The sequence below is a fragment of the Haliotis asinina genome, chromosome 4 (assembly GCF_037392515.1).
Source record: "Haliotis asinina isolate JCU_RB_2024 chromosome 4, JCU_Hal_asi_v2, whole genome shotgun sequence".
In the NCBI taxonomy this organism is placed as follows: domain Eukaryota; kingdom Metazoa; phylum Mollusca; class Gastropoda; order Lepetellida; family Haliotidae; genus Haliotis; species Haliotis asinina.
In genome coordinates, this window is record NC_090283.1 from 50,379,239 (window position 1) to 50,398,910 (window position 19,672).

General features: G+C 39.2%; 1 protein-coding gene across 1 annotated transcript; it reads left to right on the forward strand.

Annotated features, from left to right (window-relative positions):
- Positions 1 to 1,838: 1,838 nt before the first annotated feature.
- LOC137282555 (uncharacterized) lies at positions 1,839 to 17,804 on the forward strand. The gene is made up of 12 exons (XM_067814326.1): positions 1,839 to 1,881; positions 4,606 to 4,860; positions 8,891 to 8,989; positions 9,811 to 9,975; positions 10,174 to 10,443; positions 10,892 to 10,959; positions 12,358 to 12,465; positions 13,172 to 13,349; positions 14,133 to 14,232; positions 16,091 to 16,197; positions 16,930 to 17,061; positions 17,610 to 17,804. Exons 1-12 carry the CDS (start codon positions 1,870 to 1,872, stop codon positions 17,730 to 17,732), a joined length of 1,617 nt encoding a protein of 538 aa, XP_067670427.1. The 5' UTR covers positions 1,839 to 1,869; the 3' UTR covers positions 17,733 to 17,804.
- The last annotated feature ends 1,868 nt before the right edge of the window (positions 17,805 to 19,672 follow it).

A 19,672-nucleotide genomic window follows, 5' to 3' on the forward strand; every position in this document is an offset into this window, starting at 1 on the left:
ATGCAGATATCACATTGTCAAGGTCAGAGGATCAGGTTGTTATGTGATATAGTCGTTCTTAATATTGACTCTAGAAGTAAGTGACAAAATATGCTATGTTTGTCAAGCATGTATGACAATACACAATGCCATGAGGAAGTGGTCCCATGTAACATACGTTATGCCTGGGATTACGTTACCTCAGGTAGTTTTTGGGGGGTTTGGTAGTCCTATCCAGGATTCAAACCCACAACAGTGTCAGTTGGTTATATTGCTGACTTTGTGTGCTGTTAATTTGATGCCACAGTGATCCAAATTCTTGACGACTTTAACTCCTGTTTTCTCCACAGCTGTAGTGTGATGTCAGCACCATGGTCATTGGCTGCTCTGAAGTGTAAAACTCATGTGTACACCAAGTGTCCAATGCATACATTTCTTGTGTGTGTACACTGTAATTATGTTGATGGCAGGTCATAAAGTTTTAGTCAGCACTGAAGTCAGTGATGTTGCTGATATAATACATCTGCAGGTAAACCATTTTTTTAGGTAGCCCAGTGGCAAAGACGTTCACTCGTCAATTCTGAAGAACCTGGGTTTGATTTTCCACATGGGTACAATGTGAAGCCGATTTGTGGTGTTGCCTACCATGACATTACTGGAATATTGCTAAGGCAGCGTAAAACCACTCTCGTTCGCTCGCTCACTCACTCACTCACTCATAAGATCAGTCTTCATCACTTACACCATGTCTCTTCATCACTCTTCATCAGTTTCTTATCAACTCCTGCTATGTTGGCACATGGCATGGAAGAGTATGGAGTACCGCTGAATAAGTAATGGATGCATGCTAGAACTGTCAGTCTTGTTAAACAAGTAGTATAAAGCCTTAAAATGCATCTTACAGCAATAATCATCATGTTTATAATAGCTCAAAGACCAATACTAATATAATGTGTTTATTTAGAAAGTACTTTTTTCTTAAATTATCATTGCATATTTCTGACCTTGGCCAGACATTACTTTGGTTGCTTGATATATACTGAACTAATATACTGAACAGCAAAAGAAACACAACTCTTGCGTTTTGTTAAGTTTTTAGATAGAAGACCGAAACATGAATGCTTACTTTTATGAGATTTCTTTTTTTTTAACTTGCTGTTCAGTATATATACTTTTATCCTAGTTCCTGCATAATTTTGCCTTTTTATGGAAATTGTTTTTGTTAATATTTGTTAACATGGTTATATCACAAAGATTCAGTTGTACTGTATTGTAACCAGATACATCATCTTCACCATGTCACGTTCCCATTATAAGATATAGGACACATCTGATTACTTGTGACTGTACATGCATGACCTGGGTGATATCTGTACCTGTACCTACTCTGTGTTAACCTAACCAGTCTGAACTCCATCCAACACAAACACATATATCTCTCTAACTGTACTTTGGCTGTCAACATCAAGGTGTAATCGTCATTAGAAACTTGGAGAAGATTCACGATACACATACTTTCTAAAGAAAGTATAATCATTAAACAGGGAATAGTATTCATTAAGGAAGAGGATTTCTTCAGAGGATTTGTCGCATACACTCTCTGTCATGTGCCATGTGTTCGACACTGTGGCAGATAGACCCGGTCTTGTGGTAGATAGTCTTGGCATGATGTTGATGTGTACGACATTGTGGTAGATAGCCATGCAGTCCATGTTGCATGTGGGTCAGATGATGATGGTGATGTAGGTCAGATGTCGGAGGGGAACACGATGCTGGTATTGTGTTTCAGCTGAAACAGTATCAAAGATCCTCAGTGAACCTCTATCAGCACTGTGTTGATGATAGTTTATCTTGTTCCTTGATTTCATCGACCTGGTGAAGAGCCTATGCATGAAGATTAAGGTAGGTTCGAATGAATGTGTTGTTGAATAATGGGAGTTATTTGAAGGCAGTTGAGACAAAGGGTATTGTTAGTTTGACAACCTATTAATGTTCTGGCGGTCATTAGTAGAGCCTGATTTCTCATACAGATACAAGTTTGGTTTTGAACTTTGTTAATTTAGGGTAAGATGAATGCTTCTCGTTTCCAGACTCTCTCAAGTATTGCATTGTTGCCCTTGGGATTTTCCGTGTTATAGCCTAGTGGTTTAGGTGTTTGTTTGTCACAGCGAAGACCTGAGTTCAGTTCTTTACATGGGTATGATGTGTAAAGCATGTTTCCGGGATCTTAATCTCAGATATTGCTAGAATATTGGTTTAATATGAAACTATATTCACTCACTCAAATAGGAATATTGCTCAAAGCTCCATGAAACTAAATTCACTCACTCACCTACTGATATTGCTGTTTGAAGTTTACATCCTTTAACAAAACTGTTTTAGAAAACATTACTGACTTATTTTGTTTAATTTAAATAATTTGATGTGAAGCTAAACACAATCCAGTTCTGCTTCATTTTCAGATACTGTTAATATAAAATATGACCATTTCTTTTAATGTGTTAGTTCAATAGAATAAATAATGAGTACACCTGTTTTGCTGTCTTATGTGATTGGATTTAGCCCCCAGATAATCTCTAAGACATGGACTGATTCTGCAGTTCCTAAAAAATTAAAAAATATAATTTATTATTTTTCGTCTCTTAGTGAGTTCATTCCTTGCTTCATTTCTCTCCTTAACCAACTGAATCAGCTTAACTGTAGTCATGACAACACATATTGTTCAATTGGCGGTTTGTTTTTGAAATATGTCGCTTTTATTGACTTCAGCCTGCGAGTGACTGATCACATTTTATTATAGTGATCAGTATTAATGAAAACTGTTACATGGACAGACAGACGCTATAACTCTCACCTTGCCAAAAGGATTAGTGCTGTTGTTACCTCAGGGCACACAGTGAGAGACAAAAGGCTTTCACTCAACAGTCTGACTAACTGAGCATCATGTCAGACGGCTGTCTAACGGAGTAGCTATCACGTATCTGACCATTGATAACAAGTGTGAAACATTTCACTTAACTGAAGGAACATCTTGTGAGGCAGCTTCTTGTTGATACACACATCCTCTATTCTGCATTGAAGGCTCCTGATATATAAATCAGGCTCAGACTCTATCACAAAACTGTCTGACAAGTTATTTATCCCCTTAATGTCATTGTTGCGGGGGACATAGAAACAAGTTCCGTCCGTCCGCCTGCAGTACTTTGTCTGAACCACATCTCCTGAACTATTCATGATAATTTGTCAAACATGATCCCTGGATGCTCCTTTTGGGGATTAGATATGAATTTTATTTTTGGTAGTTTCTTTCCATGAAACATGATTTAGGCTGTGACTATGAGGATGTCACCTTGTCCAAAGCAGACCTTATGAACTATAAATGTTGGATTTGTCAGATCTGGTACACATAACAAACATGATCGCTAAATGTGCCTTTTGTGGTTTAAACCCAGATACAAATTTTATTTTTTGCAGTTTCTATGGAAACATGACTTAGGCTGTGACTGTGATGATGATGATGATGATGATGATGATGATGATGATGGTGGTGGTGGTGGTGATGATGATGATGATGATGGTGATGATGATGATGATGATGATGATGGTGATGGTGATGATGATGATGATGGTGATGATGATGATGGTGGTGATGATGATGATGATGATGATGATGATGATGATGATGATGATGATGATGTCTTCTTGTGCTGATGTTCCAAACTATACATGCTAGCTTCATAAAACTTAATACACATATCAAGCATGATCCCTAGAGCAGCCTTTGGGGTTCAGACCCAGATATGAATTCTATTTTTTGTGGGAAACATGACCTTAGACTGTGACTATAACGTTGTCATCTTGTCCGGAGCAGGTCTCCCATACTATACATGGTAGCTTCATCAAGCTTGGTACTTAGTGACTATCTTTCCCCATGAAACAGGCTGGGCTTATGTCAAAGGTCAAGGTTGAATAGTGGAATCAGTGTCCTTGACATTTTAGGGGCCAGTGATCGGGGTGGCCAAATCCATTATGTAAAGTTTTGTCCCATTGAAGATGCAGAACCTATTATGATTGAAATTTAAATCCCAAATCGACGATGGTGTAACAAGATGGTTGCACCAAAATCAGCATTACTTTGGGTCCTCCTGTTTCATACAGAACCTTCTCTCAAAAGACCATTTCTCATACAGGACCATCTCTCATGCAGGACTGTTCCTCATACAGTTCAGCATTATTGCTGCAAATCTCAGTGAAGGTTTATCCCTCAATTGGCTAAAGCTAGTGCCACCCAAACCCACCCAATTGAGTGAGTGAGTTTAGTTTTACACCTCACTCAGCAATATTCCAGCTATATGGCAGCGGTCTGTAAATAATCGAGTCTGGACCAGACAATCCAGTGATCAACAACATAAGCATCAATTTACGCAATTGGGAACTGATGACGTGTCAACCAAGTCAGCAAATCTGACCACCTGAACCCGTTAGTCACTTCTTACGACAAGCAGAGTTGCCTTTTATGGCAAGCATGGGTTGCTGAAGGCCTATTCTACCCCAGGACCTTCACAGGTCCCCACCAAAGTACCCACCAGCTCCCTCACTCAAGTTACCTTTTATTTTTGTTTACAGGAGAAAAACTCCAAAGAGGGTTGTGACCCTGACCCTTTTATACCTGGCTCCTTCACCGACGATCGCAGCTATCTCCTCGTCATGCCTGTAGCCAACAGTCACGACTGCTCCAGCACAGGGGGCACAATATCGAAAAGTCCACCCACTGTTAAAACTCAAAGCAGCATTCCAGCCACAATTCAGGAAGAGCTGTACGGCTCCGAGGAAGTCTACTCAAACTCCTCCTCACTGACCACAAGTGCAGTCAAAGTAGAGGTAATGTTGCCATCTTTACATAGCTCATCGGTGTTCCAAGTACAGTAAACAACGGGCATTTCAAGCTCAAACGGACCACTAAGTTTGCTACATGTTTATCACTTGAAATCTACAGCAAGTATCCAGCTAACATACCGTGTTTTCTCAACGTTGTTGGAAGGTTGTACGTCATGATACAATATTTCCACATTACTTTGACAATATATAACATTACATCACAATGTAACAAGAACATTAACATATACTTAAGAGCAAAAGAAATGCAACAATTTCTTTTTGTCAAGTTTTTTAATAGAAGACACAAACAGCACTCTCTTACATGATTTCATATTGTCAAAAGTTGCATTTCTTTTGTTGTTCAGTATATATATACGCTGTCAAAATGTGTGCATCAACTATTACGCCATGTAATGTTTCCTCCTCTATGAAACATGATACTTTCTGATACAGTGCCACTTTTCAGTAGCTTCTCAATTCATGAGGTACACTAACTTTAAGTTTATTATAACTGGGGATTGATATGTACTTGTTGACTTAAATATGCATAATCTGCCCAGGGCCCCGTTTCACAAAACTCTCGCAAGCCTAAGATCTCATAACTTTTCTTGTAGTATTTGCACCTCCTTTGTTACAGTATGCCAGGTACAAATGCTACGAGAAAAGTTACGAGATCTTAGGATTATGAGAGTTTTGTGAAATGGGCCCCTGGAATAAAACATGCGTGTTACATATGTCAGTTTGTTTTAAGCATATCTGCATATGGAAATAACAAAACATTCAGTCACTCATGCTGCTGATCACTGGATTGTTTGGTCCAAACTTGATTATTATTTAGACCACCACCATATATCTGGGGAAATGTTGAGTGCAGTGTAAGGCTAAAAAGTCACTCGCTGTGAATAGTCAATCGTGTGTGACGGCATTTCATCTCCCAACCATGCTTTTCGATGCCAACTACTTTTGGCACGCAGTTTGCACATTGGGTTGGGGTTTTTGGGTTTGTTTTTTTTTCATTTCTTACCTGGAAGAACAAAACAACATACACTACATAGACAATCCTTAACAATTCTGGTTTGCCTATGCTATGATCTTGCTGAAATATTGCTAAAAACAGCTCACTCACTGCCACACATACGTTTAGAGCATGTCGTTTTTTGGTCTAGTATGACATCTGAAATTCATCAGGTCAACTTGACCAGAGTTCTTGGCAAGATATATGACAGGATGTATGACGTAAGCTGTTCACCACTCAGCCATGAGACAAAGCACAGATATGGAGTAGAGCTCTGATTGATTTGACATTGACCTACACTGATAGCTGTATCAGTTTCTTCAACTCGTAGTGAGTACTCGGACCACATTGATGGTAGCAGATATAACATGCCAGCAAGCCATACCTGCATGGATGAAGCTGAAACTCAGTTGTCGCTGCAGATGTCAGTAAGTGTCAGATTAGTGTAGGATTCTGGGATACATACCTACCCCTGAGATTCTGGGTTACATACCTACCCCTGGGATTCTGGGATTCATACCTACCCCTGGGATTCTGGGATACATACCTACCCCTGGGATTCTGGGTTACATACCTACCCCTGAGATTCTGGGTTACATACTTACCCCTGGGATTCTGGGATACATACCTACTCCTGGGATTCTGGGATGTGTACCTACCCCTGGGATTCTGGGATACATACCTAACCCTGGGATTCTGGGATGTATGTACCTACCTCTGAGATTCTGGGATACATACCTACCCCTGGGATTCTGGAATGTATTCCTACCCCTGGGATTCTGGAATACATACCTACCCATGAGATTCTATGTTCATACCTACACATGGGATTCTGGTATGTATGTATACCTGCATATGGAAATCATGGGTACGTACCTACCCATGAAATTCTGCTATTCGTGCCTAACCATGGGATTCTGCGATGCATTCCTACCCATGGGATCCAGGGACACATACCTACCAATGGGTTTCTGGTATACATACCGACACAGAGATTGTGGGATACATGTATACCTACCCATGAGATTCTGCGATGCATACCTTCCTGTGGGATTCTGGGACACATACCTACCCATGTGATCTAGGCATCTATTTGCATGTCACGCAAAACCCTGACTGGATGATTCCATATCACTGTACACTGTCGTTCGTTGTTTACAGTGTCAATTCAAGAATTTCATCAAAGGTCTAATGCAGTCACTAGTCAGTTTGGGTGACCTTAACCTTATTTTCAAGCTAACCACAACACTTTGACCACTTTGCTAACTCTAGTTAACACAATATTTCATGAACTGTTGTACCAAATGTCTTCAAATGTGGTGAAAACTTACATTGAGGGATTAAACTAGTCGATTTGGGTGACCTGGACCTTATTTTGAAGGTCACCATGAAATCTATGTAAATATCTCATAAAATGCTTTTCCAACTGTAGCCTCCAAAATTAAGAATATATTGCCATTACTTTCAAAGCTACTTTTTTCCTCAAATATCTTCAGAGTTAAGAGATTCTGAGAAGTGACCATGACTAAAAACTACATCACCCAAAATGTCACTGTACTGTCATTCACTGTTACCAGTCAATAAAAACTTTCAGCAAAGGTCTGGGATTCGTATCACTTCAGATATACTTATTTTTAAGGTGGTTCATAGTGGATTTGTCACCTGGTTCCATGACTTGGACGATTCCCTAACTGTGCTCTTCCAAATATTTTCCGCTTGTTATTATTAGCTGCATGCTGTTGTTAATATATATATTATGTTTGTCATAATTAGGGCTGCAACAATTCATCCACACCTTGATTCGATTCGATTTTTATATTGTCTTGATTCAATCATTTTCGATTCAGTTCTTCATAGATGTAAAAACATCAGGTTCATTTAACTCTAAGAGTTGAAATCCATCATTAACAACAATTCTCATATGACAAATAGTCTGGCGTTACCCAGTTATGTTTGGCCTTATTTCAGCACTCGAAACAGCTGAAGTAAGTCAGTGAAGTTCTGGCTATGTGGAAATAATATAAATAATATAAATAGGTATTCAAATATTGAATTGAAATAATGGTAATGGTTATCAAAAATCAAAACTAAGGTGTTAGTTTCAATTTTCCAGGAATCAAACCAAACCGTTGCAGCCCTAGCCATGATATACCATATATACTCACCTTTCGGTAGTAGTCAGTTTTAGCTTGATAATGATATAAGAAACTACACCAAAACATCGCTCTATGCAATAAACAAGATGTAGTCATCCATAAAGTCATATGGTTCATTTTGACTCACCAACATTTAGAATGCTGATCAAATAGTATGAATCATTACGTTTATCAAAGCATCAGATTGTTTGGTACAAATTTCCTGATGTTAACATTCCTGTCAAAAATACTCACACATGCTGTATGTCAGTATGCAATAAACAAGAAGTTGTCATATGGTTCATTTTGACTCATCAACTTCTAGAATGCTGATGAAAGAGTTGGAATCATTATGTTTATCTAGCATCGATTGTTAATATATATATTATGTTTGTCATAATTAGGGCTGCAACAATTCATCCAAACCTTGATTCGATTCGATTTTTATATTGTCTTGATTCAATCATTTTCGATTCAGTTCTTCATAGATGTAAAAAATACTCACACATGCTGTATGTCAGTATGCAATAAACAAGAAGTTGTCATATGGCTCATTTTGACTCATCAACTTTTAGAATGCTGATGAAAGAGTTGGAATCATTATGTTTATCTAGCATCGATTGTTTGGCACAATTTCCTCATGTTATAATTCCAGTCAAAAATACATGTATGTCAGTAGTTTGATTTTCCAGATTTCCAGCTGAGCCTGTGTGTCCTGTTGGACTAACATCGATCTGTCTCTGTACTCTCATCTATTTTCTGTTTCAAGGGCATTTCTCCAAAACTGTTGAATATTTCTCAGATGATACTTGCTAAACAGACAAGTGTAATTATAATTAGGGATTCTGTATTTGTTATATGTTCAATGTTTTTATGATTGTAGATATCTGACATTGGAGAAGGAAGTCTCAACTTGACAACAAGTGCACTCAGGAGGTGCAAACAGTTGGTGCTGCGGCCATACTGGATGCTGCTTATGTTTGTAAGTAAATGTCTCATCAACTCCCATCTCATAAGATTAGATCTTTTATTCCAACAAGATTTGTGGGTTGGGATTTTTTTTGGTTTTGTTTGTTTTGTTTTGTTTTCATGAAAAATCTGCGAGGTGCGATTAAGAAAGGAATGTCAGTTGCATGCACAAATCAGTTCCATGTTTTATTTGCGCTGCATGCTATGCACACTTGAAGACAACTGTAGACAGGAGTCGAGTTTAAGAAATTTCTACCCCCAACATTGAAGAGTTTGATCTTAGTTAAGACTACGATCTTAAATCCATGCTGTCTTATGATCGTCTTTGTGCCAGTGGATCAGGGCAATTGTATGGTGATTGTAAGGTTGATTGTAGGGGCCTAAGATTGATTGTAACTAAGATTGCATTGTGCAAGCGATCTTAGCGCTACAACTATCTTAAGCCTATACTGGAGAATGGGAGTTACAATCATTGTAGTGCTAAGATCGCTTTGTGCAAGTGGGCCCTGGTCTTTTATTCCAACAAGAAGCCTTCTGCATAAACACACACCAACACCTCCACTGAAGATCGCATCAGTGACGCTGAGTAAACTCGTTCAGTTCTTTCAGTCTGAAACAAAAACTAAACCACCATGGAACAGAAATAACCATGGTAACCATTTGGGATGCCTATACCATGATGTTCACAAAAACAACATGCTTATCATAAGATTAATGCTCATGCTGTTGATAGCTGGATTGTCCAGTCCAAACTTGATTATTTACAGACTGCCACCATATAGCTCTGTGATAAATGACAAGCTATTTGCACTAGAATGTGTTGAATGTATTCAGATTGGGTGGCGAGGATTTGGTCGTGAGTCAATCAACTCTGGTGGACGGAGATGGAAGGTGCTGAACGTTGTCTACCCGGTGCTCATCGTCCTGCTGCTTCTGTACACGTACATCTACGAGATGGTGGCGTGTGAGTGGAAGCTGGATGTCAAGAAGGACACACAGGTAGGAGGATATAGTAGAGCCCTCGTCCGTCCATTTTAGCATTTTGTTTCTGAAGCATAACTCAAAAACTGTTCAGTATTTTTCAATAAAAGTTGAGAAACAGAACCTAAAGTGGCGCCTTTTGATATTTACAGATTTTTGTCTGTATGCTGTATGCTGAAGTTGAGTGTTTTTAACCTTTCTTGTCAATATTTTCAGAGTTCCCAAACTACAACGACAACAACAATAAAACCGACTCCACCATCTAACACAACCAACACCACCACAGACTACATTCCATTCCTTCCCATTGACCCAGCAGAGACCATTGAAGCCAACCTCACCCAGACATCTAGCCCCCCACTAGCATGCGAACATGTCGTCACCACTTACGTCATCCCAAACTTCCTGCACTTCATAGCTTACATCATGGGATTTATATATTTCCGTATCCAAGACAACGAACATCTGTATGCCCTGATGGAGAAGGTATGTACCCAAATACAGTAAAATATGGTTACAATTGATTCAAGCAGGCTGTTCAAATGTCTACTTTGGGTTGGGGGTGGGGCAGGGAGTGTTCAGAACTGTTATCTTTTACAATGGTTCTACAAGAAATTCATCATTGAAAAACAGCCACAAGAAAGCGCATTTTGACCTAAAGGATGTCTTTGTGTCCAGTTTCCTTGCTAATCTCTTTAGTCCTTATTGTCATGTCTGAATGTTTAGGAATAAATTAATGACAGGAATGGCAGTAAATCACTCGATCTTGGGATTCATCTAAATCTGGGGAGAAAATATTTAGAAGGTTTACCAAAATATGAGCCCTGGATTAAGACAGAAACCCTGAATGTAACCCACTGTGAAGTGTTTGTGGCAAGTCTTGTTATTTTTTATCATATTTTTAATGCTTAGGTTATTTTGTGTTTTTGCCCAGGTTTTCTTACAAGCAACACCTTTGCAAAGCCGAACCGCTTCACAAAAGAAAATGATACGGAAACTAAGGTATATTAGCAATGGTGAAGTTCATGAATATTGTCAGGAGTTCTAGAGTCAGCTGGTTCAGAGTAGGTTATTGTGATTTGAAACCTTTGACTGACCAATCAGAATTTAGTACCAATCAGAGGTGGTTGTTGTCCCCCTGCCACAACACATAATGGGGGACTATGTATTCAACGTACATCCGATACGTCCTGATTCTTGTTAATGTGATATATCATGAACTGGTGTACCCAATATCTTCAAATTTGGTGACAGCCAACATTAGCAGATTACACAGACACAAGTCGATTTGGGTGACCTTAACCTTATTTTCAAGGTCATCACAGTTCTTGGTAATGTGATATCTCATGAACTGTTCTACCCATTGGTGACAGCCTACAGTTGAGAATTACACAGATACAAGACAATTTAGGTGACCTTGACATAATTTTCAAGGTCACCAGGGCTCTTTTTAACACAATATCTCATGAACTGTTTTACCCAATGTCTTCAAATTTGATGACAACTTATATTGGGGGATTACACAGAAACAAGTTGATAAAGGGAACCTTGACCATATTTTCAAGGTTACCATGACTTTTGACCTCTCATCAAACGCTTGTTAATGCAATATCTCAAGAGCTGTTGTACCCAGTGTCTTCAAATTTGGTGACAGCCTACAGTTGAGAATTACACAGGTACAAGTCAATTTATTTTCAAGGTCACAACTCTTTGACCTCTCTTCAAACTGTGGTTAAGGTAATACCTCAGGAGCTGTTGTACCCAATGTCTTCAGTTTTGTCAACAGCCTACACTGGTAGTACCAAGTGGGTAATAAACTGGGTTATTATGCAGACTTCAGTGATTTCATGCATTTTGTGTATCACCAAAAAAGTGAAAAGGAGTGAATATGTTATAAATACTTGATTCTTCTCTAGCAGCATGGGGGACATTGCCATATCAGTGGCAAACACTTGTTATGATTTGAAACCTGATTGACCAATCAGAATTGAGAATCTACCAATCAGAGGTGTGATTTCAAATCACTGATTGACCAATCAGAATTGACTATTCAGCAATCAGTTGTAGTTACTGTGACTTGAAACCTCTGACTGACCAATCACAATTAATTATTTATCAGTCAGAGGTTGTTATTGTGCTTTGAAAACTCTGATTGACCAATCAGAATTGACTACCAGTCAGAGATGTTCATTTTGATTTAAAAACTTTGATTGGTAAGTGCTCTATTCTGACTAGCCAGAGGTTTCTTGTGATTTCCAATCTTGGTTTTTTCCAGTCAGAGTTAAGTCTTTATTAATCAGTGTGGAGCATTTACCAAATTCTTGGTAAAATATGTCTTGAGCTTTGCCAGCATCATTTCCAAGCAGCACTTCTCTATATATGGTGATGTATTTGTGTCAGATGTTTCCTGGCTGGTGGAACAATATGGGTACTGCTCACCCTGTGTCTACAAGGTCTGTACGTGTGGGCGTTCAACTTCCCAGGGCTTGCCATCTTCCAGGAGATAGGGTGAGTAGAGAGTGGATGCACCTCTGAGATTTCTGGTCAACTCCCCCAATCATCACAATGTTCTGTAAAAAGCCTCAGCCTTCTGGTATGCCAGAAATCTGTGATCGTGTATTTGCATTCTGAGTCCAAAGCCCTGAACCCATGAAACCATGCTTGTCATAAGAGACAACTAACGGGATCAGGATCACTGACTTGGTTGACACGTCATCATTCTCAATTGTGTAGATTGATGCTTGTGTTATTGATCACTGGATTGTGGAACTGGAGTTCAGCTGGAATATTGCAGAATGCAGTGTAAAACAACTAAAGAAATCAGAACCAAACTGAAGCCCTGAAATCATAGACTTAGAAATCATCCTGGTTTTGCCAGCAGCATGGAGTTTGTTATGACATCTGTTAGACATGCATCACCTCAGTTTTTTGCCCCTACATCAAGTTTACACACCATGATATGATTCAATTACTGTTAAAGTAGAATTAAACCAAACTCACTCACTGACGAACTCACCTATGAACTCACAATGAACTCTGTCATGAACCCACTCAAACTCACAGGGGAAGCACACAACTCACACATGAACTCAAACATAAACTCACAAAAGTGGCAAGTTGTTGAGAGTGACGTTGGATCCTGTTAGTATTGATGTGATTATGTAAATATAGAGAGAGATGAACAGCTTCAGTTTGTCTGTGTCCTATCTTGCAGACGTGAGTGTCATTGGATCCTGTTTGTGTTTGAGTTGGTGGGTCGTATGGTCCTCAACGCAGTCAACCTGGCAGTGGTTGTCAACTACGCCACACAGTGTGAGATGATCCTGTTCTTTGTTCGAGGTTTGACTCTCCGGCTGCAGGAGAAGTCCACTGATCTACGGACAGCCATGAAGGTAGCAGTCTTTCCCTTCAATATGTATTACTGATGTCTCCATGCAGTGAAATTTGTCTACATTTTCCTGCTTGGTGCAAGAGCAGGCTTAAACAGAGCTTTGGCTGTTATAACCAACAAGTGCTTCCTCATTCTCACAGTAATGTTTTTGTCAAATGCATATTGCTCATGTGTTGTATTGTCCAACATCTGTGAAGGTCCGTAACCATAAACAGATCCAGAGTAGGGGGCATGCACCTCTTTCGTCCAGACCATGTGTTATATGACCATTGAAACTTTGGTGAAAATGATGTGTACACCCCTCCCCCAACTTTTCTCAATAGTGTGCACCCCCTTTCTCAAAAACTGTATCAGCCACAGGTGTATTTAACATAGTGTCATTAGTGTGTGTATATCCAAGGACCTGTCTGTCTGTCTGTCTTTCTTTCTTTATTTATTTATTTATTTATTTATTTATTTATTTATTTATTTATTTATTTATTTATTTATTTATTTATTTATTTATTTATTTATTTATGTGTGCATGTGTATATTGGTGTGTTAGAGGGAGACAATATAGCTAGTCAGTTTAGACATCACATTACCTGAATGTTATCGATGTATGCCTCTGATACCAGTGATAACCAATGTCAGAGTCAGTTTACTAAAGATAAGTCAGTATGTGGAGGAAACAGGATCAGGTGGTCAGACTCACTGACATGGTTGACAATTGCATACATTGATGCTCATACTGTTGATCACTGGATCAGTGTTTACTAATACTCTTCATCTTCTTCTGTTTCAGGATGTTTTGATGTTGAGACAGACGTTAAGTATGTTGAACGGCAGCATATCTAAGATGACGTCCCTCACCTCCGTCATCCTAGCAGAGCTCACTATCATAGGTACAGACTATCGCTTAGTTTCTGAAAATACATAATTTGGAAGGAATCAAATATGCTCACTTAAACTGAAAAGGAGTCCCAGTGAGATTGCAGTTTCAGAACAGGCGAAATTTAGACTTGATTCATTTAGGTTTTTATCCACCCGGTATGTAATGCGAAGGATATAGTCGACGCCTCGTCTGTCCGTCCGTCCGTCCGTTTTTGTGATGTATTATTTTCTTGGGTTCCATGGAAACGTTTCGGAGTTAGTCTCAAAATGGACGGGTGGGCTTCGTTCCCAGAGCACAACTCGAAAACTATTTCATATCTTTTAACAGATCTTGGCAAGTATAGGAGACAGATCTTGAAATTGTGACTTCGCTGGTTACAGATATATGGCATTTATAACTTTCATGAATTCCATGGAAACAATTCAAACTTAGTCTAAAAAAACAATGAGTAACTCTCAGATTATTTGTCCTTTCAAACATGTGGGGGCCGGGGGGATATGTCATCTTCTGATGACTCTTGTTAGCATTTAGCATTGCAGGATGGATAGGTAGTAGTGATATTAATGTGACTACAAGACTCAGAGAGAGATTATCATGGGATTTTGAGGAACATACAGTAATAGAAGCATTCATAAAATACTCCCTTTATACCAGCTTGTCCAACACAATACTGAGGAGAAATTCATGTTTCAGTGTTGTTTATCTTGTACCAGTAGCAGGCACTGTTCTTATTATAATGACATTATCAATGAGAAATGGTTGAAATTTGGCAGTAGTGTGAGTGTAGTAAGATATGGCCTTGGTATGGAATGCTTTAACATTGACTGTTATGCAATATTACCTTGATTTAACCATTACTGCATAATGGTCAGATAGATTCCAGCAAGCTTGACCCAGAACCTATCAGAAGGATAAGCAATGTTTCACAACCTGCCATTTAAATGCTACAACCAGGTACATAATGTCCACAGAACCTAGGGAATTTCTGTCTGTCAAATTTGACTGGCATCTTAGTTGAATACCCAGTGGCTGGACAAATCCAAAACAGTGGCTGTTTTGGCCATCAATACAAAGGCTATCTCCTTCAGCGTCTCAGGAAGGTCTGTTTCTAGTGACCAAATACTCACAAACTACCTTACCCAGTGCCTGACAAAACCTGACACTGAGTTTTGCAGTTGAAAGACATTTGCACATGTATATCTTCTCTCTTCATGACCCATGAACATCCTGACCTGTGAAGGTCCGGGGTAGAATAGGCCTCCAGCAACCCATACGTGAAGGTCATTAGGCTTGTCATAAGAGGCAATTACCAGCATCAGGTGATCAGGGTCGCTGACCTGGTTGACGCATGTCTTCGGGTCCCAATTGCGCAGATTGATGCTCATGCTGTTGGTCACTGGATTGTTTGGTCCAGACTCAATTATTTACAGACCATCACATAACTGGAACATTTCGGAGTGCGGTGTAAAATACACTCACTCTTCTATCTTGATGCTGCTTTGCGTATGTATATACATGAAAATTAGCATGCAGGTTGTTCCTCAAGAAAACAACATATTATAGTGATTGAATCATTTTGATTTCATGTTAAGTATGCATGCATTAAAATGTTGCAAAAGTTTTAATTCTTTTCCAAAAGAGGCACTGGCCCATTGTGTGAATATTTAAGTATGTTGGAGACATACCATTTTAACTCAACATTTTAACTATAAAGGATGTTTCAGGATTGTTTTTCCCCCAAATCTAGAGACAGTTTACCTTCTTTCTCTGTTGTAAAGAGATTAATATTAAATTACCCTTCAATTTATATGATATGTTGCATAGTACTATTCTGTTGATATTATAACTAATGCTGGTTCCTGTTTCAGGTATAAGTATCCTGGCCCTGAACAAGTATAACATAGTGAAAGTGTGGACCTACAGGAGTATATTTCCAGTCATATGGGCAATGATGCTCAGTTTTCCCTTGTTTCAGGTACTGAGGTCTCCACATGTAATAATATATATATATATATATAAGGCCAATGCATAGTAGGCCAGCGGGGTAGTTCAGAAGCTAAAACATTCACTAGTCCCTACATGGGTACTATATTAGAAGCCCATTTCTGATGTCCCTGTTGTGATATTGCCAGAATATTGCTTTTTAAGCTATATTAAACCAAACAACCAACACTCACTCACTCACTCGCTCACTCGCTTACTCAGTCACTCACTCACTCACTCTTGAATTAAAACCTTGTTCCAGTTCACCATATGTAAAAGACATGATGCTAATGAAATGTCAGACAAATGACTTGACTCACATATTAACACAAGATTCACACAATGTTAGATTCAAATAAGAAGGTGATTGTGTTAATACATATGTATGCATACAAAAGCGAAATTTGTCCATTAAAGATTTTCATGGCCCATCCACTTCAAATTTGAATGCTATCCTCACAAACTGAACAATCTGCACTTCCGATTATTTTTAGTTTTCCATGATTACACAAAACTGATTCTCATAGTCTACACTCATCTCGTATAACTGATTGTTGATATAAATAGTTACTATACGTTAAACAGAGGTCAACAAGAGAAAGTATCTATCACATGTTCAGATTATTAGGTCCTGTATATTGTTTTTCCCTTAAAAATTGAACCAAATCTGACACAAAATCTGCCCAGGTTTGCTTCTTCACTTGCTGATTGGGTTTATGTGCAGGCTGCCCGTGTGAACTCTGTATGTCGGAGAATAAAGAAAATCTCTCTGGAGATGCGGGTGTTTGGTTACAAGAACAACTCGCAGCTAGATCTGGACTCCTTCCTGTTGTTTGTCGGCCACACAAACCTCAAGGTATGGCATGGTTGTATTTTGTCTACTGCTCAACTTTAAACGTGCAAGAATGCCAAGTTCTTCTTTGTTTGTGGTGGCGAGGAAGCTTAGTAGTGAAACCGTTCGCCTGTTTTGTCATAGTCCCAGGTTCAGTTCCCCACATTTTGTTGCACCACGCAATAACGTCAAGTGAACATCCTCATCTTCCATTCAGAAATCAATAGTCCAGTAATGGGGCAATGAGGTAGCCCAGTGTTTAAAGCATTCGCTCATCACACCAAAGCCCTGGGTTTGATACACATTTGGACAGTGTGTGAAGCCTATTTCTGGTGTCACCAATGTGGTAATACTGGAATATTGATCAAAATATATTGTCTCAAGAAGTTCTGAAGTGCATGTATGATGTTCCAGACAGAAGAAAATCAGCCCTTGCACTTTGGTTTAGGTTGTCTTATGTACCCATTGTTTCTGTTTCATCCATGCTTACTGTTAACTGACTTCAAACTGTAACTGCTATATACAGCCACTTCAGTGTTGCAAGTCCCTGTGATATCCTCCCTTTGTTTCAGGCCAAATTATTCCACATCCCAATCCAGCCATCATACGTCATATCCCTCCTAGTGCTTGGAGCATTCATCTTACTGATCCTGTTTCAAACAAGCAGCATCGGGCCAGTTGACTATATTTTCTAATGAACTGTGATACAGAGGGACCAACAGAGCAAGAAGCGTCAGGCTTGGCGACAAGAACAGGTGCTTTCTGTGGCAGTCGTCTCGAAGTGTTCATGCTGGGGAAGGGCCAAAACATGGTGAATCTGTGACTGCAAAGGATCAGTCAGAGTGTATCAGACAAAATATTTCGACAACATGGATTGAGAATGTAGTTCCACACTTCTTCACCATAGCAGACATAGCTGTGATACGAACATGAATCTAAGAACTGTCAACTCCAGACATAACATTGATGGAAGGAAGTTCCGTAGTTGGTTTCACCACCGCAACAGTGTACAAAATGGTCACTGGCCTGCTATCCTGTGGCTATTAAAAATCCAGTCGGGCCAGTAAATCTCCACAATCGCTGGCCTGACTGGCTAGTGAATTTTCATGGGTCATTTTGTAAAGATATCACTATGTCAGACTTGTTAAGTTATAGTACTCTTTTAATCATCAAGATTTTGCTTATTTTCTGTATTCCTATTTCAGGCAAGTGAATCATTTTGTTGGCTAGTAATTGTCAGGCATAGCTAGCCCGACTGGCTAGCAAAATTTAGAAACCATTTCTCACATAGCTTTGTAATTACCTTTATTATGATCTGTCTCTACCTTACAATACATGCATAGTCTCAGCAGTGATATATAGTTGACACCTTTTCACTCTCCTTGCGTTTTATTACTATTCAAAGCCATGTGATGACCTGGGTTAGAATTGGCTGAATGCAACCAGTGTTTGTTGTAAGAGGTAACCAACAAGATTTGATTGCCAAGCTGAAACTAGTTAATGTCATTGTGTACCAAATTAGGTCACTGACTCATGTCAATCACTGGCTTGTATGGTACAGCGTGTTATTTACAGACCACCATCATATAGCTGGCATATTGCTCAAATATTGTTGATTGCGGCATTGAACAACGAACAGTAATACTCAATACATGATAATACTCAATATGTGGTAATACTCTCACAACTGAACTGTAATGACATACCATGATATGTATCTTTAATTACTGGAGGGTATTGTCTTAAATTGTCATCTCAAAGCAAGACTCACAAACCAAGTACAACTCAATAGTATATGGGTTTATATAACATGGGATATTCCTGAACGTGTGTGTTTCATTGGGGCATTTTGTTCTTGTTGAAAACAGTCCTCTTATATCATTTAACAATAACTGGTCAACAATTCAGCCCATATTTCATATTGAGTCACACTGGACAGCCAGTAGCCACCTGGTGCTATAGTAATGAATTACTGGTTTCTGTTCATTTGTAAACTGATGGGTGATATGGTAAGGTGTTGCCATATATTTCCAGAATATTGCTGAGAGTTTTGTAAAAACTCATTTATTGTTTGCAACAGTGCAACTGCCACATGTGAATGTTGCAGCTGCCATGTGTGAATGTTGCAACTGCCACATGTGAATGTTGCAGCTGCCACGTGTGAATGTTGCAGCTGCCACATGTGAATGTTGGAACTGCCACGTGTGAATGTTGGAACTGCCACGTGTGAATGTTGCAGCTGCCACACATGAATGTTGGAACTGCCACATGTGAATGTTGCTTATGCCACATGTGAATGTTGCAACTGCCACGTGTGAATGTTGCGAATGCCATATGTGAATGTTGCAACTGCCACGTGTGAATGTTGCTACTGCCACGTGTGAATGTTGCAACTGCCACGTGTGAATGTTGCAACTGCAACATGTGAATGTTAAGGAACATCAATGTATTATCTTAGAAGTTCCAGTGATTATACAACATCCTGCCTTCTTATAGAGATCAATGCTCATCTTGCCAACACCCTGTTTGCCCGAACATGCTTGATTAGTCATTGGCCACCTGGACTTGTGTTGAGTATTGCTCAGTGCTGCATGAGATAACATTCACCCCTCCACCTTCAGTTTACACAGGGAGT